The sequence below is a fragment of the Notolabrus celidotus genome, chromosome 19, assembly GCF_009762535.1.
Source record: "Notolabrus celidotus isolate fNotCel1 chromosome 19, fNotCel1.pri, whole genome shotgun sequence".
Lineage (NCBI taxonomy): Eukaryota > Metazoa > Chordata > Actinopteri > Labriformes > Labridae > Notolabrus > Notolabrus celidotus.
Window position 1 is genome coordinate 24,083,192 of NC_048290.1, and position 27,354 is coordinate 24,110,545.

The following is a 27,354-nucleotide window of genomic DNA, read 5'->3' on the forward strand; positions in this document are numbered from 1 at the left end:
AAAACATCAAAGCTCTAAAAAATAACACCGAAGTCAGACTGAACTATCAGCAGGTTTAGGACTCAGACCCATGAATATGCTTTTGCAGAAAAAATAAAGTGCTAACGTTAAATAACATAGACATGCATGCCCAACAAAGTTATGTGGAGTTGATTAATCTAACATTTTAAATCTAGTGATGTTTCGCAGCCTATGACAAAAACATACCTTTAAATGATTTTATTCAGATAATTCTCCTTAGACCATTGACTGTGTAAAGGATTACAAAAAGAAACCTTATTAAAACAGGTGAAGCCAGGAAACCATATATGTATAGGCAAGTGAGGAATTCATACAAAAAAGCTAAAGAAAATTTGATTACATTGAAAGAACGATCGTGAAACATTTCTTCCTTTCAGAATAATCATTTAAGTTCTTGATTTCTCGGTTGAGCTTTCATATCTTTTCAACATTCCTCTCATTTCTGAAGTTCAAATAATTGTCCAACATTAACTCTCATTTATTTTACTCAAAGCAGATACTATGTACAAAGTAGAATACAAAAAGATAGCAAATCAGTATCAAAGAGAAATATCAGGCTGACACTACAGGTGGGAAGTGGTTAAATATTTGCAGTTTGGCATAGAAGGATCTGAGTCACCCATGTTGACCGGTGTTTTCCATTCCATCCTGGGAAGATAAAGTATAAGACATTTTTAAATGAAACACTGATTTTAATTAACACAGTATAAATTCATAAAATTCCCCCTACCTTAACATTTTAAACTGTCTTGGAGTTGAAAGGCTTCCAGACAAATGTCTGGCAGTAAAACACAGTCTGAAATGAGAGACATGCAGTGAGATGTCATCACTACTGATTACTTCAGATTATTTACCTTAAACATGTTAAAAGTTTGAGTTAGTTTTCTTACTCCACACTGGAGGGCTGTCTTGAAGTCTTTGCACCTGTGCTCTGTCAAAGTGCATTGGTCTAAGAGGGAGAAAGGACAAATTTCAATGTTCATTCAACTGATTAATAATCCTATGTAAAGTAAGCTCTTGTTGTTTTCTGATAATGTAATTTTAGATTTAATGGAACATTTTCACAGGTTTGACTTTAAAGATGACTGCATTCTTACTAGATGTTCTAGTTTGGAGCCCTATGGTCTGTTCGGCTGGCTCATTTGCACAGTTTGCTTTTGGTATACCTTAACTGAACTGAGTTATTATTATTACTGTATGTTAAACTTCACATTTTCTGCAATGACAAGCAGAAACCTTCTGTAAAAAAGAGTGCTGAACCAGAAATATTAAGACAAAACCCTGCACACTTTACTGAAGGAGACGGACTGACCCTCAAAAGGAGCCTCCTGCCCATCACACATATGAATGAGAGCACAGATGGCCTGAGGGGTAGCATAGCCAAGGATGGCATCCAGTACTGTCTTGGTGAACTTGCTGACAACCGTCTCACACTGATCCCGATAAATGGTGGGTAAAATATGACAAATCTCCTCAAGCAGTTTGATCACAGCCTCCTGCAGGACCAGCAGAGGAACAGGTGAAGGTGCAACATTTTGTTCCATAGACTACAGTGCTTTCTGTGTCGATCTGTGTTTGAGTGAATTACTAAGTGATACCCTCTTTGATCATGTTTGCTTCTTGATTGTATGCTCACCTCAGTCCTTTGTCTAGGCAGCATGTCCTCCAAAGTCTTGATTAGAAAAATGCAGAAGGAGCATTGTTTTGAGGGCATCGCCTGACAGCAGAGGGAGTTAAGCACAAAGAGATCAAAGTCAGGACTACACTTTATACTTTACGCTCTTTTTTTATGAGTTCCTTCAGGTTGATCCTTACATTTTCACTGGTCACAGCAGCCTGGATCACCTTGACAATATCGCGAAGTAACTTCTGCTGGTTGCTAGAACCACACAGCCCAAGGCTTTTGCAGACCTCTGCTGGTTTCTACACAAAAATATAGAAAATGATTTTGTGTGTAAATAAAAGAAGCTTTCAGTAGCATTAAAAACACAGAAAAAAAACATGGTGGTTTTATTTCTTCTGTTATTCTGACAAACATTACCAGAGGTTGTGGACAAATCCAGCATGTGACTTACAACAACAGCCGTTAAAAAGTTGATAGCCATAGGGAGCATCTTCTGCACCTCATCTTTGCAAAGTTTGGCAGTACCAGGTGGCCCAGGCAGGTGATCACACACGTTGTCTAGGGCAGCCATGATCTTTTTCTGAAATAAAAAGCTGTTTTAGCCAGCAATACTTAAAACTGGTCCTTTGCACAATGGGGCTGTTACTGATGAGTTGTTGCAATGACCACTATACAAATCTAAACACCGTCATAACCAATACAAGGATCCTTGTGTTTAAGAAGGTTTAATTTGAACTAAGTCGCTTTATATCCTCTACCTTTAATATAAAATGTTTGAAGATTAAGTTTTAGTTTGAGTTTAAATACTCTTATTGATAGCATGCAGTTATTTAGTAGTGCAGACTTAATATAAAACAGAGATATTCTTTCCTGAGATTAAATCTATTGTGAAAATTATGTACAATTGTCTTATTTAGTCAATGGTGCTTTTCTGTAATGTTAGAAGCTTTGTAGAGGAAATGTATAGATTCCAATATATGAAACAGGCAACAAGACAGGATAAACTATCCCTAACTACACCTTTGAGCAAAAACTTACATTATTGTGGTCAAAAGTTATACTTTAAAGAACTTTAACCTCTGAAGGGACATTTTTTGTTCCATTGAAAACAAACATTTAAGCTTTGAAATTTAAACAAAATGTTGAATAAGCAGGAAGCTGAATGAAACTTGATTACATTTGTTGTAGCTTTTTATTAAAAAAGTTTAAACGTTTTAAATTGTACTATAGCCTGGACAACAGTGAGACTAGTTCACAGCCCTTTACTTTGAGCCATCCATCAAACCATCGGCTAGATTAAGCTAGTTAGCTCCTGAGAAGGGTGAAAACTTGTATTTGTTGTTTTTTTCGACTTAACTTGAAAGAGGAATATTTTTAGAGTCAAAGCAGCAAAGGTGGCTTCATTTCAAACGAACTGTTTAAAGCAACTCTTAGAAATATGACAACTGAGTTTCCAGGAAAGACAAGCTAATGTATAAAGCTTGGTAGCTTTAACCTCGTCAAAGCTATGCTAGGTGTAATTGGACAGTTAAGGAGCAGCTTTTTCTCCAAATGATAATGTTGTAGCGTATATGTGGCTCTAGCCAATGTAAGTGGGTTTTCTGATATCAAATTTACACTACTGTTGATATAATTCCCAATTACCCAACCCAAACCCATGGTTTCTCCAAAAGAGATGCTAGGTGAGATGAGATGGTGAATTGTCTTTCTGAAACAATATACGGCTCATAATGTGTAAAAATGTTCATTTTTATCAACTAATTTAATTTTCGTGTCCGATTTTGACCTCAGATGGGAACCCCAGTTGTGCAGACCAGGTGTTTGAGGAAAGAGGATCTTTGAGGTCAGGTATGAAAAATACAAATACCATGAACATTTCATTTCAACTTTTAGTAAGACAGGCAAAAGAGGAAGTGATGGCCTGCTTGCACAAATAGAAAGGAACAGTTCCTTTTGTATATGTTTTTCACTGTGTGCATGAGTGATCTCTAAAATATTTGCATCTCTGAATGTGAAGAATGTGCTTTAACTGATAAGAGTACAGGTGCTGAAGTCCAGGAATATAAAGTGTTTCTTTATTGTATTGAAATCTATTCAACCACAAGCCTTGGAAATCACTTCAGATAGCACAGCTGGTATTTTAATCTTGAATTCAGATTTGGTCACCCACAGAATCAATAAAATAACTTCTGAGAGCAAACACTGATGTGAAGGAATGTGTTTGCTGCTTGTTCGACTATTGTACTCACCTGGAAGTCTGCATTGGAAAAGAGGTCAGCTAGAAGTTCAAATATTTGGGTACAGTCCTTACAGATGTCCCCATTCTGTAAAGATACATTGACATTATGAAAATAGATTATCCCAATATCTGACTAAACCATGCTCTCATTCTAAGCTTTTGATGCATGAGTAACATAAGTGACCAGTACTTGGGAAGGGCAGAAAACCTCCCATTTTTGTAAGTGTCGGATGATGAGGATGTTATTTGTTTCTACACCTGTTGTGCCAGTTTGAAAACGACAAATTAGAAGAGCAAGTGAAAGGTTTACACTTCAGCTTTGAAAACATGAAGTGGAAGTATGAAAGTAAAAAAAAAGACTCCTGATTTCCAGGAAATGCAAATCTCAGTGTTCTCTGAAAGGTGTCGATTCTATATCGGTACATTTGTTGTGTTACTTTCAAAATGATAATGTACAGCTTTGTGGTGGTAGCGTGTGGTGCGTCTTTTAAATAAACGATCACTGGTATTTGAGTATCATCCTGTTTCCATTACTATCATAATTCTCCCCTATAGAGTAGAAGCTGAGGAAATAAAGTAAATACTTAAGTACTCTTATAAACGACTGTACTTTTGCACTTATGAATATGTCTATCTTATGCTAATTTCTAGTTTAACATAACAATCCTGAGAAGTATTGTACTTTTTATTCAATTCAATTCTCAGGTTGGTACTTCACATATAAATATTTACATTAAATGAATAATCAAGATCAAGATTAAATGATTATTGTAACTCCTTGTAGTTTTACATCCCAACCTTTGAAATGATTGCCAACCTAACAATTACTCCAACTCCACCAGCTACAATGGTAAAATATAAATCACAAGAAGATGACGATGGATGTGTGGATTGCTCAATCAGTACATTTATTTACTTTCTTAAACTGGTAATTGACGTTTGTAAAATGATGTTTCTGCAAGTTCTTCAACTGTAGCAGATGTAAAAAACACATCATTTTGTACACCTGCACATCATTATTCAGATGTTTGAGGCTATGCATTTGTGTTTTGACTTCAATATATAACTATTTTAACTTATCAAAAATCATTCACTTACTGCTGTCAGGGGATCTGGAACATCGTTCAAACCATCAACACCATTCAAAGCTGAAGTCAGAGCTGCAGGGTGAAATATTCTCCATTACTCATTTCACTTTTATTTTTTTCACCATTTGCTTTGTTATATATAATCTTAATCAATAAAAGGTAGTCTCACCACAGCCCTCAAGACAAATGAAGAGAAGCAAAGTGATCTTGAATGCGGCCATCCTCTGATATTTTTAGGCTGTTAGTTCAGCGTCTCCCTTCCTGAAATCTGCACAGGGACAATGAATGCAGCTTATATTTGTCAGAGCCCACCTGTCCCTCATAGCCCCCACCAACCAGCTTTGGCGGGAAAAATACTAGTGTGATAAGTTTTTTTCTCAGCATAGGGGAACTGTGTTTTTCACTTGGTATATAAATTAACATTTAACATGTTTCATATCCTCAAACCGGGGTGCTAAGGCGTCAATACTATAAAAGGTAGTGATAAAAAGTGGCTGCTTTCTGTCACATCCTGTGCTTTCAGTTTGAAAAACTCTAACTGTGAATACTGACATTTATTCTGAAGTTTTATGTGTACAGTAACAGTCGCCATCCCATAATCATTCACTTTCGTGCATCATAACCGTAATCCCAGCATGCATGCTAAAAAGTGGCACAGTTGAATTGTTGCACAATACCATAGACAAAAAACAAGCCTCATTTTTGTTCTGAGAAACTCAACGGCTTCCGAAAAGCCAATTTCAATTTCTTGGAAATTCAACTGTATCAATACATTTGCAAAACAAAATATACAAAACAGCCAGCACTACCTTAATTATCTTCATTCAATGTCTTTTGAACCTAACTGTAGTTCAAGATCTGATATCTATGCAGTGACAACTGCAAACCTCTGAAATGTGTTTGTTCTCATATTTAAAGCCCGTACAGTGTGAAGATATCAACCCTTTTCTTAAATGCAGTGTGATTTTCAAGACCATTACACATAGTTTCCAAAAGTAGTAATAATAATAATAATACTTTATCACTTTTCAATACAGGTAACAAAGTACTTCACAATGCTCTTAAATTTTGCCTTGTGAAGCACTTTGAGAAAACTTTGAAATTTAAATTTCTTGGTGAATCTAACGACCTTGTTTGAACTTCCTCTTTTTAATCCAACCTGACCCAATCTTGACCCATAGTTTTCTTTCTTTCAATGGTCTTTTTATTGAACAACACTCATGACAAAACACAAAAGCACATGACAATTGACATACAGAAAGAAATAGCCACAGAATAGTTACAAACGATAAGGTAATGATCAGTTAGTCAAATAGACCAACAAAAAATAAATAAATAAATAAATAAATGAATAAATAAATAAATAAATAAATAGATAAACAAACAAACAAACAAAAACAAAACAAAAAAACAACAGGACACAAACAAACAATCAGTTGTACAGTTCAGTTTTTATAAAAAAGAAAAAAGGCCAGGCTGCGTTTAGCAGGCCATCACAATTGAACAGTGATTAATGTATAGTAGTAACACCCCCCCCCCCCCCCCCCCCCCCCTCCCATCAAATAAACAAAGCTGACGAAAAAACAATTGGAAGGCAGAGAATGCACTGATTTAAATAAATAAATAAATAAAATTAATAATAATAATAATATATTAAATTAAATTAAAAAAAACATAAACAAAAAACAAAAAAAACAGTACTGGAGGCTACTCAGAAACAGCTGTTGTGGGTTTCTCAAAGTATATCAGGAAAGGGCGCCAAACTTTGTAAAATTTATTTTCTGTTCCTCGTGTGGTGAAACAGATTTTCTCCAGATTTAAATAACTCATCATATCTCTGATCCAGTGTGAAAGAGAGGGAGGAGTGGAATCTCTCCACCTAAGTAAGATTACCCGGCGAGCCAGCAAAGAAGAAAAGGCCAAAACTTCAAGTTTTGTTTTTGGTAAATCATCGTCTGGTGATATAGCAGTCAAAGGGTTTGGAACCAATTTGTAGTTAAGGATTTCTGAGATGGTTTGAAAATAAGATGTCCAAAATGTAGTCAAGGTGGGACATGACCAGTACATGTGCAAAAGTGAGCCAGGGGCGACTTTACATTTTTACAAGTGGGGTCTGACCCATAGTTTTAACATTGAAGAGGTTAGTAATGCTTGATTATCCTGTGCCACCCATGGTGATGAGAAATGAATGATCAACTTAACATGTCTTTTTCTGCTTTCAGGCAGATAAGACTCCACACTGAGAGAAGGAAAAGAGGTCTTTGAGTTCAGGTGAGTCAGTGAACTTCCCGAGCAGATCAATTGTTGCCCTTCTCCTGTGGCTAAACACCAACGAGATGTAGGTGCTGCTGATGCATGATTATGCAGTTTTATTCATATCTGTACATTTGAAGAACATGCATCATCTGATAAATAAACAGCTTCAGGGATTTTCCAGCTGTTCAAGTGTTTTGTTTTACTCAATCAGACGTGACATTCATGGAATTGAATAATACTTTCACTATCAGTGAACAAATAGTAATCTTTTGTTCAGTTGTCTATTGTTCTAAGACGTGTTATGCTTGCAGATTAAAGAAGTGGGTGCGGTCCTGGTCGGTCGTCCCAATTCTGAAAAGAATACAAGTTCATGTAATGAAGCTAAATCAACAGCTCAAAGGGATTAAACTTGTCTGATTAAGATTCCTCATTCTTAGTTGCTTTGTGAATACTTAGCCATACAAAGCCACCAGATTGTGTGCAACAACGCCCTTTCTCAGTATTTGATGTAGCATCACTCTGTCTTTTAACAGGTCAGACATTGTTACCTCAACAATAACTTTGCTACCAGTGTTAACAGCTACTCTGGGCTACGTGATGCATCATTTGTTATGATTCAGAGATGAACAAGGGTAAGTATGACTGATGTAGTTCATTGTTTTTGAGCAAGAGAATACATAACAGAGTGCATAACGAGAACAGCCTCTGTTGAATGTACCTCAAATATTTTTGTGTAAATCAGTTGAAAAAAAACGTCCTGAAGTTTAGTTCATGATCAGTTTTATCCCTCAATATATTTTGTACTAAAATAGAAAAAAGGAACATTAATATCTTTATTGTGAACTGTAAGATTAAACATACTATGGATTTGTATCGTTCCCATCAACATGTACCTGCAGGTTACTGAAGGTTTCTGCCAGGGACTCACTTTTTTTTACAGCACTTGAGTCCAAGGCAAGTTTCCCCAAGGGCCTCTCGTAATGCAGTATCATATAGTGTGGTGTGGTATCATGTCATATCATATCCTGGACTATATGTTCACTTTTTTGCCCATAGTACTGGTGCTACAGTTGTTTATTGTCTTTTAACACAAGATAAAAACTTATAGCAAAATATTTAAAACATCTGTTACATTTTAAAATCAACCTCATGTAGTGCAGTTTATCATGTAGACAGGGTTTGACTGGCAAATAACATTAATGTTGCATACAGTACACAAAACTTTAACAAGAAGTGTTCTCAGATAAACATTTTCTTTATTTGCCTGTAGGATAAAAACAATAAATAAACAATGACCACATTACACTTAAAATCTTTTTAAACCAATTTTAGAGATTTTCTTTATTTGTCCATAGGACATAAATATGATAAACATTTAATTTACCCAAATATCCAAAATCATCACTAAAGTTCTGGGCCCATAAATGAGATCAACTAAACAGAGCCAAACAAAAGAATCAAACACTTTATTTCTTGTATTTTGGTGTATTTTCTATGCACCAAATCCTATGTTCAATTTTTCATGACATTGCATTTCTATTTGTAAAGGAAATGTGCTTTATATAAATAATACACGTCTGGTACTTCCTGCATTTATGCTGAATTTCACATCCTAAAGGATTTAAAGTGTCATCAGTCACATGTTAGTCTGATGATGCTCGTGAAAAACAGGGACAGGTTCCCTTCTATTCCTAAGCTCTGCTCTCAGCTAATAGAAGGATGAAGTTACACATAATAGAGGGATTCACTTTTTATATAAGCATCATAGTTGGAAATATTTTGGGTATGTTGATGCACCAGAGACTTGCACAGTTTACAATGTTGTCCCCAGGTCTGGAGTACAGTTATTGATATATTAAGCTGTTTACATGACTGTAGCCCACTAGCCCTCAAGTGTTTTGAACTCTTCTCTCTCAGTCTCTGTCCATGACATTTTACATACTCTTCCTTTTCATATTGCCACTTTCTCCACTTGCAGTTCTCTTTTTTCAATCCAAACTACTCTGTCACAAGCAGTCCTCTACAACCTTGTCTCATCAACCCTGTCAGCACTCTTAAGAAACAACCTTTATTTTCTTATTCCACAGCACTTATTCATGAATGAAGAAATGATGGGGAGGACACAGTGCAGATTCAAAATAAAATAATTTAATAAACTAAAACAGATCTAAAAAAAAAACATACTTCAAACATCAAAAACTCTGGAACCCAGGAATCTCAGAATCACAGGAATCCATATCACAAACACACTGAACAGATACAAAAGGTAGGAAACACAGAGACTAAAAAAACACACTAGGTAACGAGTAAGGACACACAGGTGAGGACAACGAGGCAAAGGTGAAGACAGTCACAAAGACGGGAAAACACAAGTAGTAAAACTAAACTTAACACACACAAATATTCTACAAAATAAAACACTGAAAACCAATTAAAAACCACAGAACATCACAGAGTAACAAGACAAAATACTCAACACACAAGATTACAAAAAGGGTAACAAATAAAACAGAACATGAATCACTAAAACACAACAATGGGAAGACACAATGATAACTATGAAGCAAAAGACAGGATATCACAAAGAAAATACAAAACGAAAGTGACTCATGAAACGGTGAGTAATACATTTTGTTGTTAACAGACAGCAGGATGGGATTTTTCATCAGGAAACACGTCTTACTCTTGTAATGGAGAAGATCAACTAAGAGGTGTTACTTTATCCACAGGTGGAACCAAAATGTTTACAATAAGAGCTTAAAGCTGGTTTAAAGTTGAGCCCCTAAAATAACCATATATGTAAGAGCATTCTTTAATCCTTTATTGCTTTAATGCTTAACAGCAGTTAAGGTATCTACTATAAATGACATCGACAGGATAATTACAACCAACCCCCATCCTAGGTAGAAATCAGCTTTCAAACTAGATTATAATTCAGCCCAATCATCAGGCTTTTCTCACTTTCCTTAGTTTTGAATCTTCCACTTGTTAATATTGTTGTGTGTTAAACTACAGGGTGCTTTCTATTTTTTGTCCACAACAACATGCATCTATGAAGGTAGTAATTCGGTTTGTGTTCTTCAGTGTGTATTTACTGAAGCATTTCATGTAACCCAGCATGTCAACACTCCTTAGCCCAGAGGCTTTGTATGATGAATTAAACCAGTGCCTATCACCCAGTTGTGTATAAACAAAAGGTTTAGATAATCAAACAAAGAGATCCTTTGTTACATTCAAAGGTCATTTGATGTTCTCTCTAATACTGTGCTAAGTTGCAAGCTCAGATCCAGAGGCAAACCAATCTTGGTTTGCAGCAGCTACACCTTTTAGTGCCCATTCTGCTGCATTGTTCGATCATTAATCATGATGAGGTCATTGAATATGAAGTCATGTGGCATTCAGGGTTTTCATGACATTTCTCACTTAAGAACATTGCTTTGGTGCCCCATGTATAGAGGCTGTAGTCCTTGTCCCAGTGGTTGCTGGTTCAACTCCCAGCCTTGATCATTTGCTGCATGTATTCCCCAACTCTCTGCTCCTCATGTTTCCTGTCTCTCTTCTTTTTTAATAAAGGCGAAAATGCCCAAAAACATTACTACAATTTTTTTTATTTAAATCACTTAGTAAGAACGTTTAACCCTCCTGTTATGTTGCAGGTCAAATTGACCCTTTTTAAAGTCTATTTTAGGGAATATAAGCCTTCCAAACCAGCTAAATGCAGCATAAAAATCTGGGCAGCATATGACAGAGGAGGAGTCATGTACATTTATCAACATCACTTCATTAAAAAATATAAAAATAAAAATTTAATATAAAATAAACAAAAAACTATGTCATGTAAAACAGTTTAATTTATATTTAGGCCTTTCCAATGTACATTTAAGAAAGGTTTAACATTAATTTGAATGAAAAACGAGTGAGTTATCCTCATTGAACCATGATCTGTGAGAATTAAAGAACACCAATGGACTAAATCTCGATTTAAATGGTTAGAAATTGAGTTAAAATTAGATTTAAAAAAAAGTGTATTGGGATTTTTTGGGGTTCTTACACTTTTGGAAAATTGAATATGCCATGTCGCGGGTCAAATTGACCCAGGAACATTATTGCTGTTCTAGAGAAACGAACATAACAGGAGGGTTAAAGGTGTGCTGGTTTTACTAAGTCAGTAGAGCAGAGGAACCACACACAGAAACTACTGTCCTTAATGCAGCTGCCTGCAGGCGTGACCCCAACCCTTCATTCTTTGTTGCATGTCACCCCAATACTCCCCCCCTCCATATTCTCTGTCACTCCTAACTCAATTTTTGTTCACTTTAAAACTGAAAGCTCCCACTTTGTGTTAATAGTCCTTCCCTTAAAGCAAACAGAACCGAGTCCCTCTGTCTAATCTTTTCTATGAACACAAATTACTCTTGATTGCAGTGGCGGAAACATAAAAATGAAGTGTTTATTTTGACGTAGAGGAACAGGCCTTTACAAACTTACATTTCAATGTGTCAGAAACAAAGAACACGCTTATCAGATTTGAAAGTATCGTGAAGCTTTCATCAGTAGTAGCTGGTGAGCAAATATTAGTAATTACAGCTGATAAATTTTGCTTTGAACTAACTGTCCAAAAGAAGAAAATCAGGTCAGGTCTTTCTTTGAGACATTTAGGTCGTAAACAAAGGTGTGCTTCACTGGCCTGACCAGCCCCTGTATGAGGACTGTGACCTCTGTTTGTTTGCTAGAAGAGGAAGGGAGACACGGCAGTGGCTGTGATGGAGGGTGGAGCAGAGACACACAGCAGGCAGGAAGAAGAAGTGTGATTTCAGCCGCAAGCAAACTAAACCCAGCACCTTCCTGCACCTTTGTGCGGCAGTGTGGACGCATTTATAAGATCCTAAGGCTGTAGCAGCGGTTAAACATTCAGAAGACAGCTCTTCATTTTTCAGTTTTGGGTGCAGTACACTTTACCGGCACGCTCTCCTTTAACATTATCTCTGTCTTGGCTGACAACTGCTGCTCGCTTTCTCACCTTCATTCGCTTGCGGCAGCTTCTGGTTAAAGAAAAAGAAAGAGTGGATTTTTTTTTTTTTAGGCTTCAGAGCTTTTTGATACTATGGAATTTATGGTATGGTATTAAAAGAAGCCAAGTGACTTGGTGCATGTCATTCCCCCTCTGTTTCCACACCATCCCTGTCTCTCTCAAGCTGTCCTATCAAAATAACGACAAGAGCCCACAATAATTACAGAAAAAAAGCAGAGGCCTCACTTTCTTTTGTCATGCTCTCCTTAGTCTACTTTGCCATCTAGACATGCTTTCATTTTCTCTAGTTTTTCTTACATTCCATAGCACATCAGGATGAAAACAGAATGTAGTTAATTGATCTAAGAAGACCTAGGTTTCCCTGATCTTCATACTGTAGATGTTATAGAGGGAGTTCAAGCAGAAAACATCAATGTTTTTTTTCTAAAGACTAGTTTTATTGTTGCAGTTACTGTATAGTAAAAAATACAGATGACCTAGATTCACTTGATGTGCGTTTGCCCAATAGGTGAGTGATTAAAATGTATCCTTGAGGCGTAAGGTTTCCCAAACATATCTTCAAGCTTATCTTTATGATCAGTTGTTTATGGTAGCAAAAGGGTGTCATTTCCACTAATTCAAGGCTCTGCAGCAGTCCCAGATGGCTGTCCCAATGAATAAAATATAAGTAGTATACGGTAATATTAACCCCAGACCAATCCCTCTTTTACTGCTTTGATGTAGGTAATGTGAGCACTTGCACAACATGCTCTTGTACTTCCCGTTGGGCATGTAAGGCAGGCGTCCACCCTAAGAGGAACTAAAAACAAACTGGAGGTGCTGACAAGAACAACAATAGCAAGTTTTGCCATTGTGAGTTCTTATTGTGAAGTTTTCCAGTTACCTGGCGTCACCATCCTCGTCTACAAATGATTGTAGGCGGGATTCCATGAAAAAAAATGTTGTTCCTGTCTGAGTTTCCTCCTTGTCATTCATAGGTGATCTTATGAAATCACCTTGGCATCTTGCTTGACAACGCTTCCTCCTGGCACAGAGATTGTGACAGAAAAAAATGCAAGCTTGGCGCTGGAAGATGATCCAGATGAATTCAGGGCTTTTATTTACCAAAATTAATTTTCGACAAGGGACAAGGATGTTCTTTGGTCTGTACTGTTTCAGACTGACTGACAACAGTGACCAAAAACTAAAAACCAAATAACAAAAACGAGCAGCAAAGAAACAGTTTCAATCTCCAAATTTTGACTTGCCAGGTTTATATAATAATCTACATACAGTTGTGCTCATAAGTATAAGTACCCTGGCAGAATTTATGATTTCTTGGGTAGTTTCTGTTGTCATTATGATATAAAGAGTAAACACAGTTGTTTGATAATAATTTGGTTCACCCAACCACTGACCATGAGTGAAACATTTTTTTTCTCTTATCATTCATATGCTCTGAAAAATGGCCAAAAAAATCACAAATTCTGGCAGGGTATGTAAACTTATGAGCACAACTGTAGATATTTAAGTTTTTATCAAACATGTGGGTATGTTGTATTTTGAAATATATCGAAAAAAAATTACACAAAAGAGACTTAAACCAGCAACTCATAAGAACAGTGTGTACTCTACTCTGTTCAGGGTGGTTATCGCAGGAAATGAAGGATTTCATGTAGATGTTTTTTTTCAGCATGGTGGGACTTTGCACCTTCTGCCTAATGCCAGTAACTGGAAGACGTGGTGGAGGGGGTGAGAGGGGTCCTCTGTGATCAGGCTGGCTTTCCTGGTCACCAAGCAGTTGTACAGTTCAGGGGAAAGAGGGTTGGATGAACTGATTATTGACCTGATTATTGAGCTGACCTGATTAGTCATGCAGGAGTTTAGTGTCTGATGATGACAGAGGCTGAAATGCTGAAGGGGAAAATGGATTCAGTAAGTGAGCAATAAACAGGACTAGATCATCCTGCTCGATGAGAAAATCCACAGTGTCTTCAGAAAAAATGTTTTGAAGAATATATGTTGGACATCAGCCTTTTTGGATATCTATAATGTCACTGAAACCGAAAAGACCAAATAACATTGAGGTTCAAGTCATGTGTTTAAGCTCACATGTGCTGCTGCTCTCTGGCTGAGAGAAAAGTACAGTTCAGCGGAGGCAATGAGTAATTTAATATGTCCCAGACAAGTGCCATGGTGTGAGTACGGGATGAACTGACATATCGTCTGAGTATCAAATGAGCCCTGTTGACAGATATCGACCCTATCAACAAGTAGTTTTATATTCACTTATTGCAGTTGTTAATACTCTATGTTGAGTCTAATAAATTTTATGATGATAACGGAGGAAGCCGTTTGGTTAAGTATCTGGTAATGTTGCTTTCTAAAAAAAAAACTATAACTAATAACTAATGATAACCCTGTTAATTTTTTAAAATACTCGTTCTTTATACTTCACATATTTCAATTGCTTCTCTTACAATCTGTGCTCCAATTAAAGTAACAAAAAAGTTTTTTGTTTTTTTTTAAATAAGTTATTTGATGGGCTGGTAAGCATTAAAACATTTACTTACTGAGTTTTGATTTAAAAGCAGTTAAAGGTTGTTTTTTTCCCCGAAAAAGATTCTTTATTGAATAAAAGAAGGATAGAGTAAAGGTGCTAGCTCAAAGATAGTGTAGTGATGGCCTGATTGACTCTAATAGTATTCACTAACGTTGATAATGAAGATTAATTTGGGTCTTGTCAACAAGAAAAGCACAGTAAAAAAAAGCAAAAACAACAGATTTTTATCTATCTTTCTTTTTTTTAATGATTTTATTTTTGGCGGGAAAAAGACAATGCAGTAGTTCGTGCTGGTTGTTGAGCATACTGCTGTTTCAACGTGTTCCTCTATACTGAATTTGTCTTCGTCTGAAATAAGGAAATGTACATGAAAAAAAAACCAAGATGTGACCTTTTGTTCCTCAAACTTACCTTTAGTTTGGCAAGACTATTAAAGCAAGAATCTAGAAAAGGATAACTTTTTGGCCCCAGACTAAGGTCATGCTGAAACACTGAATGAACTATTTTACTCAATGTTTGAGGTGTTAAATATATTGAGCAGAGGTTTTCTATTCTAAGGTCAGGTAAGTGTATTCTCATAGTGAAACTTCTCCCATTCTTTTTGTGTTTCCATAAAATGGGACTTCCTGCACATTGTCTTCTACTTGTAGCGTAATCAATCAGAGAGACACCTAAACTTTACGGCGTACAGTAGCCTGCTGAGTCTGTTGCTTCCTTATGTTTATAGTAAAGGTTTGGCCTTTGTTGTATAACTTTGTGTACTGACTTATTGTTATGAATGACTCATATTGTCCGAGACAGCTCTGCTTCCTGGATTGTGAGGGGATTTCACTAACACAAACAAAACTATGAGGCTTTGTTGAATCATACACAACCTGATATTTGTATCTATTAATACATATGAACATTTTCTTAACAGGACTGTGCAGTGTTGTTGCCTCATTGTAAGAAGCTGAGTTTCCCTGTCATATAACTCTTTACATAAACACGCATTCTCAGACCAACAGACTGGAGAAATGTGATTTCTTGCTAAACTCTTAGGTTGGCTCACAGTGTTTCAGCCATTGCAGCTAATTTCTGCTTTTTTGACTTCCTTCAAAGAGACCTTGGCAGAATTATTGCAACTTCCCAGTGCATGTTGCAAACTGATTTGCTAAAAGAAAAGTGACCCTGCACCTTAACCGTTATGTAAAGATAGTAATTCAACAAACAATGTATGTTGATCAGACATGACAGTTATTTAATTATGAACTGTTTTATCTTTATTTTGCATGAAAAAATGTACTTCTCAGAGGAATCAAAGAAACAAATTTAATCTACATGTTCTTTACAAATCAAAATGTTTTTGCCAAAATAAAGTAGTGCTGGGGCGCTGGTGGCCTAGCAGTCTAAGCACCCAACATACAAAGGCTACAGTTCTCGTCGCAGGGGTCGCAGGGGTCGCAGGGGTCGCCGGTTCGATTCCCAGCCAGTCGACCATTTCCTGCATGTCTTCCCCCGCTCCCTACTCCCCACATTTCCTGTCTCTCTTCAGCTGTCTAATCAAATAAAGGCAAAAAGGTCAAAAATATAACTTAAAAAAATAATAATAATAAAGTATGCATGATTAGTTTAGTAGATCATGAGACATTTGGCAATCATCGTTCGTACAGAAAACTGAGTTCAACTTCTCAAAATCTTACACTTAGTCATTTATCGGATGTGTCAGCTTGACAGTGTGATCATTTTAATGTTTTTGGATGTGTGTTTGTTCTTTTTATACTTTACACGTCTGAGTGAGAAACCCACAAAGTTTGAATCAGTTATACATTTCAGCACTTTATATATGTATACTGTATATTTATGTATATCTATATGTATATATATATATATATACGTTTACACAAATATATTTATTTGTGTATATATATACATAAATGTATAAAGTATGCATGATTAGTTTAGTAGATCATGAGACATTTGGCAATCAACGTTCGTACAGAAAACTGAGTGCAACTTCTCAAAATCTAACACTTAGTCATTTATCGGATGTGTCAGCTTGACAGTGTGATCATTTTAATGTTTTTGGATATGTGTGTTTGTTCTTTTTAAACTTTATACGTCTGAGTGAGAAACCCACACAGTTTGAATCAGTTTACATTTCAGCACTTTATTCATGTATACTGTATATGTATGTGTATGTATATGTATATATATACACACACATATATATATATATATACACACACACATATATAAATATATATATATATATATATATACTGATATGTACTGTCACCCCCTCCCCCAAACAGAGAGAAGTAAAATTAATAAATGTATTAAAATTATAATAAAGATGTAATAATTCTAAAAATAGTTATAATGCTACTATTACTACTACTACTACTAATAATAATAATAATAATAATAATAATAATAATAATAATAACAATATTCTTAAATATAATAACACCGTCATAACCAACAATAACAATAATAATTAAATTAATACCAATATAAGTTTGAGCACTTTCTGATTCCATGTACATGTTAATAATTCATCGCAAAGTGCAAGTTAAAAAAGCTTTTTAAAACAAGTTTCAGGACCTTAAAGCTCCTTTGGAAGTTTTTTATGGCTGGTTATGAGACAAGCCTGTGTTATTACTAAAGTATTTATAAGGAAGTAAACAAGACCATCAGTGACTAGATGAACTGGTTCAATGTTGGTATTGTCCATGCATTGAACTGCTGCTAGGAGTAAGGGTCGAACAAAGGGATTTACAGCATGCTGCAACCTTTTGTTCCTTCTTCCATGGTAAAACCTTTCAATGGGTGGAACGTCGGACAACACAAAGCAAAATGACATGATAAGAGGTACTGCTTTTCGGTCATGTTCCATGTGTGTCTTCAAACTATTTCAGAGCCAAGAGCCAAGAAAACTGAGATTGTGCACATCAGCAGGTGATACTAACCCACATGTTGACCTGCATGACGATTGTCACACTTAATTTGGTCAAAAGGAAAGCCATGGATCTTTTTAATGTCTTCTATTCTATTCTAGTGTTTTGGCTTTAATAGTGCATTAAAAGACCGGTGATGTATTCAGCTCCTGAGTGCGTTTATCAATTCAATTCAATTCAATTCAATTCAATTCAATTCAATTCAATTCAATTCAATTCAATTCAATTGATGAACGCACTCAGGAGCTGAATACATAGTGCGTTCATCAATGAGGAAGACTTCTAATGGGTCAGTGGACATCTCAAACTTCTCTTCCTTGTTTTGTTATCATTGACCATTTTGCATGTCAGCTATGAAGAAGGCTATTGTGTGTGTATACAGCAGTTACAGAGCTCCCCGCCCAAAAACAAACATACAGATTCAAGGCAAACTTAAGTTTGACCTTAAACCTGTCTTGATTTTTCCTTATTGCTCAACCATTTGTTGCAAATAAAACCTATTACTTATCTACCTGTGATAAAGTCAATAAAGCACAGACTGGAACTCATAAATCTTACCTGCCCAAAAGGAAACAAATATATCTGACAAGTTATTTCTCATTAAAGTAGGCTGAACATTTCTTTTCTGTTGTAGTAGCTTTTTTAATCATTACAAGGAAGAAGTTTGAATTCCTTCTTCTTTTCAAAGACTTTCTCAAGTTCATCATTTTCTGTGTGGAAACACTTAACACCCCGAGCCACAACATGTCAACATCGGTAAACAAGTGACAAAAAGAACCAAAAAAACTGCCCAGACCTTGCCGTATATTTGCAGACAGCTGTAAGTAAAGAGTGAAATGCTCCTTTAATACAGCAGTACAAAATATATTAATTAACATGAAGGAAAATGTTGATTCAAATGGCTTTATAGAATTATTATGTGAAAAAAAGCTACATTTCTGTCATAATATGATTGTCACCAACTAATTAGACATCACTTATAGCACATTGTGTGCTACTTAACCTGCATTTTTTTTAGATTACATCAGTCCAATCATTGACCAGAGATAATAACTGATAAGAATGAGGGATTTCCTCCAGTGCAGAGAGGAGGAAGAAGGAACTGCTGCACTTTACTGACAGTAGCTTCATCTGAACAACCTTGGGGGCGAGGCCTGATGGCTTCATACTGAATATAAAGAAGCTGGCAATGTAAGAACACAATACCTGTGACTCCAGATCTGAAAGGGAATCTGAAATCTTCACAGATCTCTGTACACCCAGGTAAAGAGATTCTTCGATTTTATTTTAAATAGCTCGATAAATGTTTTTGTGCAAACTTTCTGACAGCTAATTATTCTTATTAATTATTTGTTCTTTTTGTTTTAGAGATGCTTCTCTCTGTCCTTTTCATGCTGGGCCTCTGCCTGGTGCCCGCTCACTCCAAACCAGCAGGTACATCTTCAACACTTATTCGCATCTTTCTCTGATGTTGACTCTCACAGCCCCGCTTAGGTTTCAATTAAATCTATCATTCCTGTTATTTTCTTTGCAGGGCAATATTTCAGCAGTTCTCTTCTTCAGCAGTGTTTTCAAGATGCAAAGAAACTTGTGGATAATGCTTACAAGTACTCCAGAGAAGAGTGAGTTCCTCTTGTCGTATGGTATTTTAAAGCTTAAGGCCAATGGGTACTTCAACGTGTTTGAGAGACACATGGAAGAGAAAGAGCAGGCTTTTTTTCTAATGTATTTCTTGTGAATTCCTTTTGGCTTCTAAAAAATGAAGGGTTGAAAATAATAATTAATCTAAGATTTAATATCTCAACTTTTGTTTGTAATAATAGAAAAATTTAAATATTCAAAATCAGAAGATTCAGTTTCAGAATGAACACAACAGAGCTGAAGCCAAGAGGCAAACAATAGAAGAATATTTAGGATAAAATACACTGAGACACTATCATTTGGCATCAGGTTCATTTTTTAAAGAAGTGGCTCAGTTATTGAAAATAAAAAGTCACTGGTCCTTCTTGATTCTACTTTTCAACCTTTCTTCCCTCAGGAGTCTGAGAAGAGTCCGCAAAGAAGTGGTGCGTCCTCACGACGCTCTCCGTATGATGAAACAGCCTCGTGCTCTCACCCGAGTAGCCGTGAGATCTGCAGACTACATGGCACAGACCCTCCGTCTGCTGCATGAGAGGACGCCTCACATTCACAAACGCTCCCTCAATGCAACAGGTCAGACATGCAGCAAACAAACAAAGACAGCACATACAGACAAACACACACAGTCATCACATTGTTCCTCTATCTTTTCCCCGTTCTTGGTTGAAGCTGTTAAGTGTGTGGTTGCATGATAAAGCCAATGAACACTTCAAAGCTGTAATTAAGGACTAGACAAACAGCTTGACAGACATAAGCACACATTGTTCGACGGTCAAAGGAATCTTTTGCATATTTCAGATTTGCTCATGGAAGAAGACCTGAGGAAACTTGCTGAGATAACTGGATGTTCAGCTCGAATCAATTTACCAGAATGTCGCACCACCCCAAACGTGAACAAGTATCGCACGGCATCCAGCGTCTGCAACAACATGTAAGAGAAACATTCAGCTGTAAAAAGATGATGCTAGTTATACTTTTTTCAAGTGTAATATCAGTGTTTCTGTATGTGAACTTCTGTAGCACCACTTCAGCTATGAAACTTGTTCATATTAAAATGCATTTTCTTTGATACTTTAAATTTAAATGTTTTCTTTCTTTCTAACAGTTAACTTAACTAATCACATTTAAAAATTAACAACATCTGCATTACCAGCTTTTGTCATCTCTTCTTAAGTCTTAAAAATAATAGAAATGTGTGGATTCTTTTGAAAGGAAAACAAGGTTAACAAGTGGTGCTTCCATTAGGAGGAAATGCTTGTGAAACCTCTTAGGCCATACACCACAGAAGATGTGAACACATTCCTCCTCAAACAGCAACTTGAAAGTGTCTTCCTTGCTTTCAGAAATAATCCCCGCAAAGGAGCCTCCAACACCCCCTTTGCTCGCTTTCTACCTGCCGAATATGACGACGGCATCGCTGAACCCAAAGGCTGGGACGTCAACCGCACGTTCAACAACTTCATACTCCCGCTGGTACAGCCTCAGAATCTCACACTTTCACTTTGATTCTAAAAAGATTATTAAGAAAAATAAGAACTAATGCGTATCATTCTCTTCTCAGGTGCGACAGGTGTCCAACAACATCCTCAGCACAACAGATGCAGGGGTGGTCAACGATACAGAATTCACTCACTTGGTGACTTTGTTTGGACAGTGGAATGACCACGATCTCACGTTCACGCCCTTCTCGCCCAGCATTGTCTCCTTCAGTAATGGTATAAACTGTGAAGAAAGCTGCGAGCGGACTGAGCCATGCATCCCCATCGCGGTTGGTTTGACAAGTCAGATCTAAATATTCATGGATTGTTTCCACTTGAAGATTTTATCCATAACCTTTAACTTATGCCCACCTTACAGCTCCCTCCCAATGACCCCCGCTTCCATCCGGGTCCAGAGAACTGCATCCCTTCCTTCAGATCCGCCCCAGTTTGCGGAACAGGATTCTCAGCCTACAACTTTGGTGGGGAACCTGAGAAGAGAGAGCAGATCAACGCACTGACAGCCTTCCTGGATCTCGGCCAGGTATACGGCTCCGAGGATAAACTCGCTCTGTCTCTCCGCAACCTGAGCAGCAACGATGGCCTGCTGCGCGCGAATACAGAGTTCAAAGACAACGGCCGTGATCTGCTGCCCTTCCACTCTCTCGATGTGAACATCTGCGCCACACGCGCCAGGACGACTAACGATAGCAACGCCAAAGAGGTGCCCTGTTTCCTTGCAGGTAAATCATGTCACAACTTAAATTGTAACAAACATGGTGACCTGATGAAGGGAGAGAGGCAGTGAAGGTTTCTGTATCAGGAGTGGGATCTCTTTTTTAGGAGCCTCCCATTAACAGAACTCCCTTATAGAAGAAGTTTGGGCAATAGTGTAAAGGACGATTGATCTGTGTCACTACATCATATGGAACTTTTGAGTCCAGCATCTTGTCATGACCAAATGAAAGTGTCCAAGTCAATCAGGAGGAGCTTAGCTTTACAAGTGCAGGATTAAATTATAAGAAGGTCCTCTGTTTAGGAAGACACCACTAAGAAAGCTTAAATAACTGAGTATCAGCTGTTATTATGAACTATCTTCATCATTCGTTGGTCATTTTAGTACATTTAGAACTGCAGGCTCAGAGTTAGCAAAGATTTCCTCTTTTGGCACTGTTAAATGATTCTTCAGAGCTGCAATGCTCTGTGTAATTTGATCATTTCAAAGGGAGTTTTCAAAAATATAATACATCAATGCTGAGTTTAATCATTTACACAGCATTGTATAGGTAAATAAAGTCTTTATAGCTAACAGCTTTATACGTATCGCCTTTTAAATCAATCATTATAATCATTTTCCTGATCTGCTTCAGTCTCATTACTGATTCATAAAGTGTGGATTAATGATGATTCATTAGCCTTTATTTGTAACACATCTAGTCAGTACCAAGTGTGAGAATCTGAGGAAGAAATAAACTCTGAACCCTTCTCTCTGTCAGGTGATGTCCGCGTTGACGAGAACATCGCTCTGACCTCTCTTCACACACTGTTCTTCCGGGAGCATAACCGCCTGGCTGGTCAGCTGAAGAGATTAAACCCACACTGGGACAGCGAGACCCTTTACCAGGAGGCCCGCAAGATCAATGGTGCTTACACGCAGGTAGGTAAACCTGAGATCCGTCTGAGCATGTGCAATACACTCCGCTGTCTCTTACTGAAAACATCTCTCTGTTTTTCTCTCTCAGGTGTTTGTGTTCAGGGACTATCTAAGTCACATTTTGGGCAGACAAACGTTAAACAGACTGATTGGCCGCTACCCAGGCTACAATCCCAATATTGACCCCAGCATCGCCAATGTATTTGCAACAGCTGCATACCGCTTTGCCCACTTGGCCGTCCAGCCGAGGCTGTCTCGTCTCGATGCAAACTACAGGGAGAACCCTCGGTTCCCCAGTGTCCCCCTGTACGAGGCCTTCTTCACGCCCTGGAGAGTTATCTTTGAGGGTGAGCTACTCAGAGTGTTGTAACATGATGATCACCTCTGTCTTTAACTGTCAACCTCATTTTAATTTCCTCTCTCTCTCTACAGGTGGCGTTGATCCTCTGCTCCGTGGTTTGGTCGGCCGTCCAGCTAAGCTGAATACTCAGGATCACATGTTGGTGGACGCTCTGAGGGAGAGGTTGTTCCAGTTTGTGCAACATCTTGCTCTGGACCTGGGCGCTCTCAACATGGCCAGAGGACGTGACCACGGCTTGCCTGGTACATCCCTCCCTTTGGTTTCTGCCTTTTTATATTTTTTTCATCCCTCATTTATCAACCTCATTCTCTCTGCTTTTGTTGTTTTGACTCAACTATAGGCTACAATGCCTGGCGCAAGTTCTGTGGCCTGTCTACACCCAGAAACCAGGCAGAACTGGCTGCGGTCCTGAACAACGGTGACCTGGCCTCCAGGCTGCTGCAGTTCTACGGTACACCTGACAACATTGATATCTGGTTGGGAGGTGTGGCTGAGCCGTTTGTTCAAGGTGGCCGTGTGGGGCCTCTACTTGCCTGCCTCATCTCAGAACAGTTCAAGAGGACCCGTCAGGGTGACAGGTCAGTACATATGAATGTTTGAAGCTCTGGTCTGCCGGCTCGGACTAGTTCTCCACTAGCCCTGACAAATGATAACACACTCTAAAAAAACAAAAGCATTTTAAATTAAGTCTCAGTGCACTTATCTCTTTCTCTGCTCTTCTTATTCGAAACGATCAGACTCTGGTACGAGAACCCAGGTGTCTTTACCGCTCGTCAGAGACTGGCCCTTTCCAGGGCTTCAGTATCAAGGATCATTTGTGACAACACAGGAATCACATCCATCACTGCTGACCCCTTCAACGTGCCATCGCGCAGGAACCCACTTCTCAACTGCTCCAACATCCCGAGACTGAACCTGTCGGCCTGGAGAGAGAGGCCCTGCTCAGGTGAAATAGCTCAGGGACAGACTTTTTGACCTTGAGGGGGGGCACCATTTTCACAATCATTTGTCACCCACTGTAGTTTCACCTGGTGTGTTTATTTCTTCTCTAACCCCTATGTACCAACAACGTTCTTCATGTGTGGTGTTTAATCTTGCAGGCGCAGGTGGTAGCTGTAATGAAGTCAATGAAGAGGTCGGTTTTTAAATACTAACATGTAGTTTTCACATTTCCTGAGCACAATGTAACCTCACTTTCTGAAAACAGTGCACATTCAAATCATGCAACACCTCTTGTACTTAACCTTGTATCACCTTGGTGAAGGTGGTCTTATGTCAGATGAACACTTAAAAAAAACCCTTTCATTACAGGCTCGATAGGTCTTAACTTTCACATTTTCTTAATTTACAGACTGTGGACGAGATGGACCCCGAGGGCCTCCAGGACAACGAGGTACATTATTCAAACATTGTATTCACTTGCTTTTCAACCTTTTAGGGCTGAATCTCTTCTTCAAGGCTTTAAATGTTTTAATATTTGAAATTCAAATACATATTGATACCATAATAAGTCACTGGTATATATCCACATTTTACAACAAGTATTAGTTCTATTGTATTATTTAAAGGGTACACTCAGCACGACAAACCCAATACAAAACAGTTGATAGCAGTTAGATTATGTTTAAATATTACCAAAGCGTTTATTAACAATATTTTACTGTTGTAAACTTTGTCTGTAAAATGAAAATAATATATAACAAGAACACGAAGCAAAGCAAGTCAGTATTATTTTTATTTCTCCTTCTTAAAACATTTAAAAGTGCATATAAACCTTTATGTTTGATGGTGAAAGAAAAACTTGATCATAAGAGGTAAATTAAATTGATTAAAGCACCTGTGAGGAACTTTCTGTGCCGATCTATAGTACTCACAAAAGTAGTGCCTCTCATCTCTTTACAGATTTTGTCCTTTGCATTTGAAAGTATTCTTGTTGATAGAAAACAAGAATACCTTCTTAATATCTCTTATACCTTTGTAAGAAGAAAAAAGACTACTAGGGCAGCAGCAGGTAATCACTTTGTCTGACACCTAACCCCTGACAGCAGTTCCATACAATAAAAGCAACGGTTGATAAATTACCTACCTTGATGCCGATGGCCTTGTTTGCTTTTGTAGCTTAGAAAAAACATCTGTACTTATTTTAGTCTTTCATAACTATTAAAAAACTCCTCACAGACATTACAGTGCAATGTGTTCAAATGATCAAATCAGTAGCCCCAACTTTACAGAAAACAAAAGATAACATTATTTGAACTTTGAATTATATTTATGTTTTATCACTAGAGTTTGGAGACTAAACACTTATTTTTTGGAATGTTAAAACAGCAATGCAAGATACCTCATCTCAAACAAGTTTCCCTTATTTAAGATCTAACTTAAGCTAAATGAATATCAACAGCAAAATCCACAAAAACAAACAAACAGGCAAGTACAGAAGTCATTCATGTATGTAGCCCCCTACAGAAATCCATCATGCTGACAAGACAGAAAAGTAAAAATGTCCATAGAATAACCTTAAAAAAAGTTCCTTAAAACATCGTTCAGGTAAATGTATTTATTCACAATCCAAATATTTAAGCACATCAGAAATGTAACTAAAGGATGGCATATTGGACAAAAATAAGCCTACAACATGCTGAATTTTCATAAATCTTTTCTTGTATCTCTGCAGGTCTAGTAGGCCCCCCTGGCCCCCCTGGCCCCCCTGGCCCCCCCGGACCGATAGCACTCAACATTAATGCCTCACAGCCACAATCTGCCTTCTCCGTCCTCTTTGGCAAGTACAGCTCAAGCTCAGACAAAATCATTCACTTCCGTCAGGTCATCTACAACGAACAACACCATTACAGTACAAAAACAGGCATGTTCACATGCGTCACCCCCGGTGTCTACCAGTTCAGCTTCCTCTGCATGACCTACAACAGTGCAGGAAGCATGGACCTGTGGTGTAACAACAAGGTGGTGCTGCACAGTTACCCTGTTTATCAGGGAGGTCGCCACATGGCTTCAGGGGACACGATGCTCCGGCTGCAGAACGGAGACAAAGTGTGGGTGGAGGCAAGAGACGGGACCAAAGGCATGAGCACCAAAAGCTACTTCTCAGGACATCTGGTCTACACTGTGTAACACAAACACATCTTCTCCAGGATGAGCCTCCACCCTCTGATGCACCAGTGTTCTGTCTGCTTTAGAATCTCTTTAATTACTGCACTTTTTTTGCACTGAACTTCACCTAGAAATAATCAGATTATATCAAATATCTAGTATAGTTTAATTTATAATCTTATTTTTGGAGCAGGATTGGACACAGCATACATCTATACGTGTTTCACATTCTCTGAAAGAATCAGCTAAATTAGATGTTTTAAGAGCAGCCTAATGAACATGAATGAATATGATTGTAGCAAATCCATTAAACTCTGTTACAGCATGCAGTCTAGTTGACTACTGTTTCATCAGTAGCAAATTTGAATGGTGGAATATGTCAGTATTTTAAAAATCATCCAAAGCACTGATGAAATAAAAGCATGCGTTTTCAATGCTGTTATGCTTTGACTGTGAGGCTATGTTTCCTGTAACTTCCGTATGTATGTGTGTGTGTTTTGCATAAATAAAGAAACTGCTGCAATCAGATGTGTTTATGTGATCTTTACCAGACAGGGTTCATTTCACGGATATCTTATCTGAATCACACACAAAAATGTTAAGCTGCTGTAAAAATGTGTAAAAATTGCAAAACATTACAACTTGTGAAACCTGTTTGACACCAAAAAGAGAAAAACCTGTTCTACAGGTTTTTGTTCACTTTAGACGGAATAGATCAAACTGGGGTTGACTCTACATCGTGTATAATTATCTTAACATGATTCATTTGTGCTGCCTGCAACTAGGCTTATACTTCAAATTCATTACCCATGTTAAATCTTTACTGATAAACATTCAATATTTCCACTATACCTGGTACAAAACAGCACAAAGGGTGGTACTTAGGATACTTTGTGTCATGAGACTTGAGTAGCTCACTTAGTTATGTCCTCTTTACTTGAAAAACACAAGCCAAAACAAAATCATCAATACAAATCTATTTTATGCACTGTATGCACCCTGTAGATGGAGCCATTGTCCTTTTACCAACAAAATAAATGAATAATTCATGTCAGGGTATAACCAGTTTATTTTAAGACTAGGCATTCAAAATATGTTAGAAGAAGTGCTTGCTTCATAGACACAGTTTTCATCTCTCCATGTCTATAGCAACCTCCCTCTGTAAACAAAAACTAATGTAACATTCAAACTACATCAAGCTTAATTTGACATAACATTACATTGTTTCTGTTCTTGTTGCTGGGTGTTACACTTACCTGTAGAGTCTAGTTTCCCATCTCCAAATTCTGTTTTTAAGAATTGAAGGAAGAGCTTCCAACTTTAGTGGAAAACAAGCATTTAGTCCTTCATTTGTTGTTTACACTGTTTTCA

The 27,354-nt window shown here is 37.5% G+C and overlaps 2 protein-coding genes across 4 annotated transcripts; one reads left to right on the forward strand and one right to left on the reverse strand.

The window, feature by feature from the left end:
• Window positions 1-204: 204 nt before the first annotated feature.
• On the reverse strand, window positions 205-5,274 carry LOC117831302 (prosaposin). Its single transcript, XM_034709932.1, has 10 exons — window positions 5,142-5,274; window positions 4,983-5,044; window positions 3,895-3,969; window positions 2,097-2,225; window positions 1,837-1,944; window positions 1,658-1,738; window positions 1,334-1,517; window positions 912-970; window positions 752-817; window positions 205-669 (listed from the first exon to the last, which is right to left on the reverse strand). The coding sequence occupies exons 1-9, from the start codon at window positions 5,191-5,193 to the stop codon at window positions 761-763; spliced, it is 807 nt and encodes a 268-aa protein (XP_034565823.1). The 5' UTR covers window positions 5,194-5,274; the 3' UTR covers window positions 205-669; window positions 752-760.
• Window positions 2,909-26,509, forward strand: mpx (myeloid-specific peroxidase). 3 transcript variants are annotated; one of them, XM_034709930.1, is made up of 20 exons: window positions 2,909-3,327; window positions 3,437-3,493; window positions 7,195-7,243; window positions 7,762-7,860; window positions 18,760-19,004; window positions 19,110-19,175; window positions 19,276-19,363; window positions 19,780-19,955; window positions 20,181-20,313; window positions 20,726-20,855; window positions 20,944-21,150; window positions 21,240-21,603; window positions 22,357-22,517; window positions 22,603-22,861; window positions 22,947-23,117; window positions 23,216-23,453; window positions 23,613-23,821; window positions 23,976-24,010; window positions 24,227-24,268; window positions 25,550-26,509. In XM_034709930.1, the coding sequence occupies exons 6-20, from the start codon at window positions 19,112-19,114 to the stop codon at window positions 25,553-25,555; spliced, it is 2,283 nt and encodes a 760-aa protein (XP_034565821.1). In that variant the 5' UTR covers window positions 2,909-3,327; window positions 3,437-3,493; window positions 7,195-7,243; window positions 7,762-7,860; window positions 18,760-19,004; window positions 19,110-19,111; the 3' UTR covers window positions 25,556-26,509. The 3 variants fall into 3 exon arrangements, with proteins under 3 accessions (XP_034565821.1, XP_034565820.1, XP_034565822.1); XM_034709929.1 differs by lacking the exon at window positions 18,760-19,004 and having other exon boundaries at window positions 25,550-25,660; XM_034709931.1 differs by lacking the exons at window positions 7,762-7,860; window positions 18,760-19,004 and having other exon boundaries at window positions 25,550-25,660.
• Window positions 26,510-27,354: the final 845 nt, after the last annotated feature.

Excerpts from the sequence above, each read along its gene's own strand:
- LOC117831302 (XM_034709932.1), bottom strand. The coding sequence starts at position 5,193 with ATGGCCGCATTCAAGATCACTTTGCTTCTCTTCATTTGTCTTGAGGGC. Across the intron at positions 5,045-5,141 it reads CATTTGTCTTGAGGGCTGTG|CTCTGACTTCAGCTTTGAAT; the intron begins GTGAGACTACCT and ends TTCACCCTGCAG. Across the intron at positions 1,518-1,657 it reads TGCCTAGACAAAGGACTGAG|GAGGCTGTGATCAAACTGCT; the intron begins GTGAGCATACAA and ends CTGGTCCTGCAG.
- mpx (XM_034709929.1), top strand. Across the intron at positions 19,956-20,180 it reads ACGCTCCCTCAATGCAACAG|ATTTGCTCATGGAAGAAGAC; the intron begins GTCAGACATGCA and ends TGCATATTTCAG. Across the intron at positions 23,822-23,975 it reads GAGAGAGAGGCCCTGCTCAG|GCGCAGGTGGTAGCTGTAAT; the intron begins GTGAAATAGCTC and ends TTAATCTTGCAG.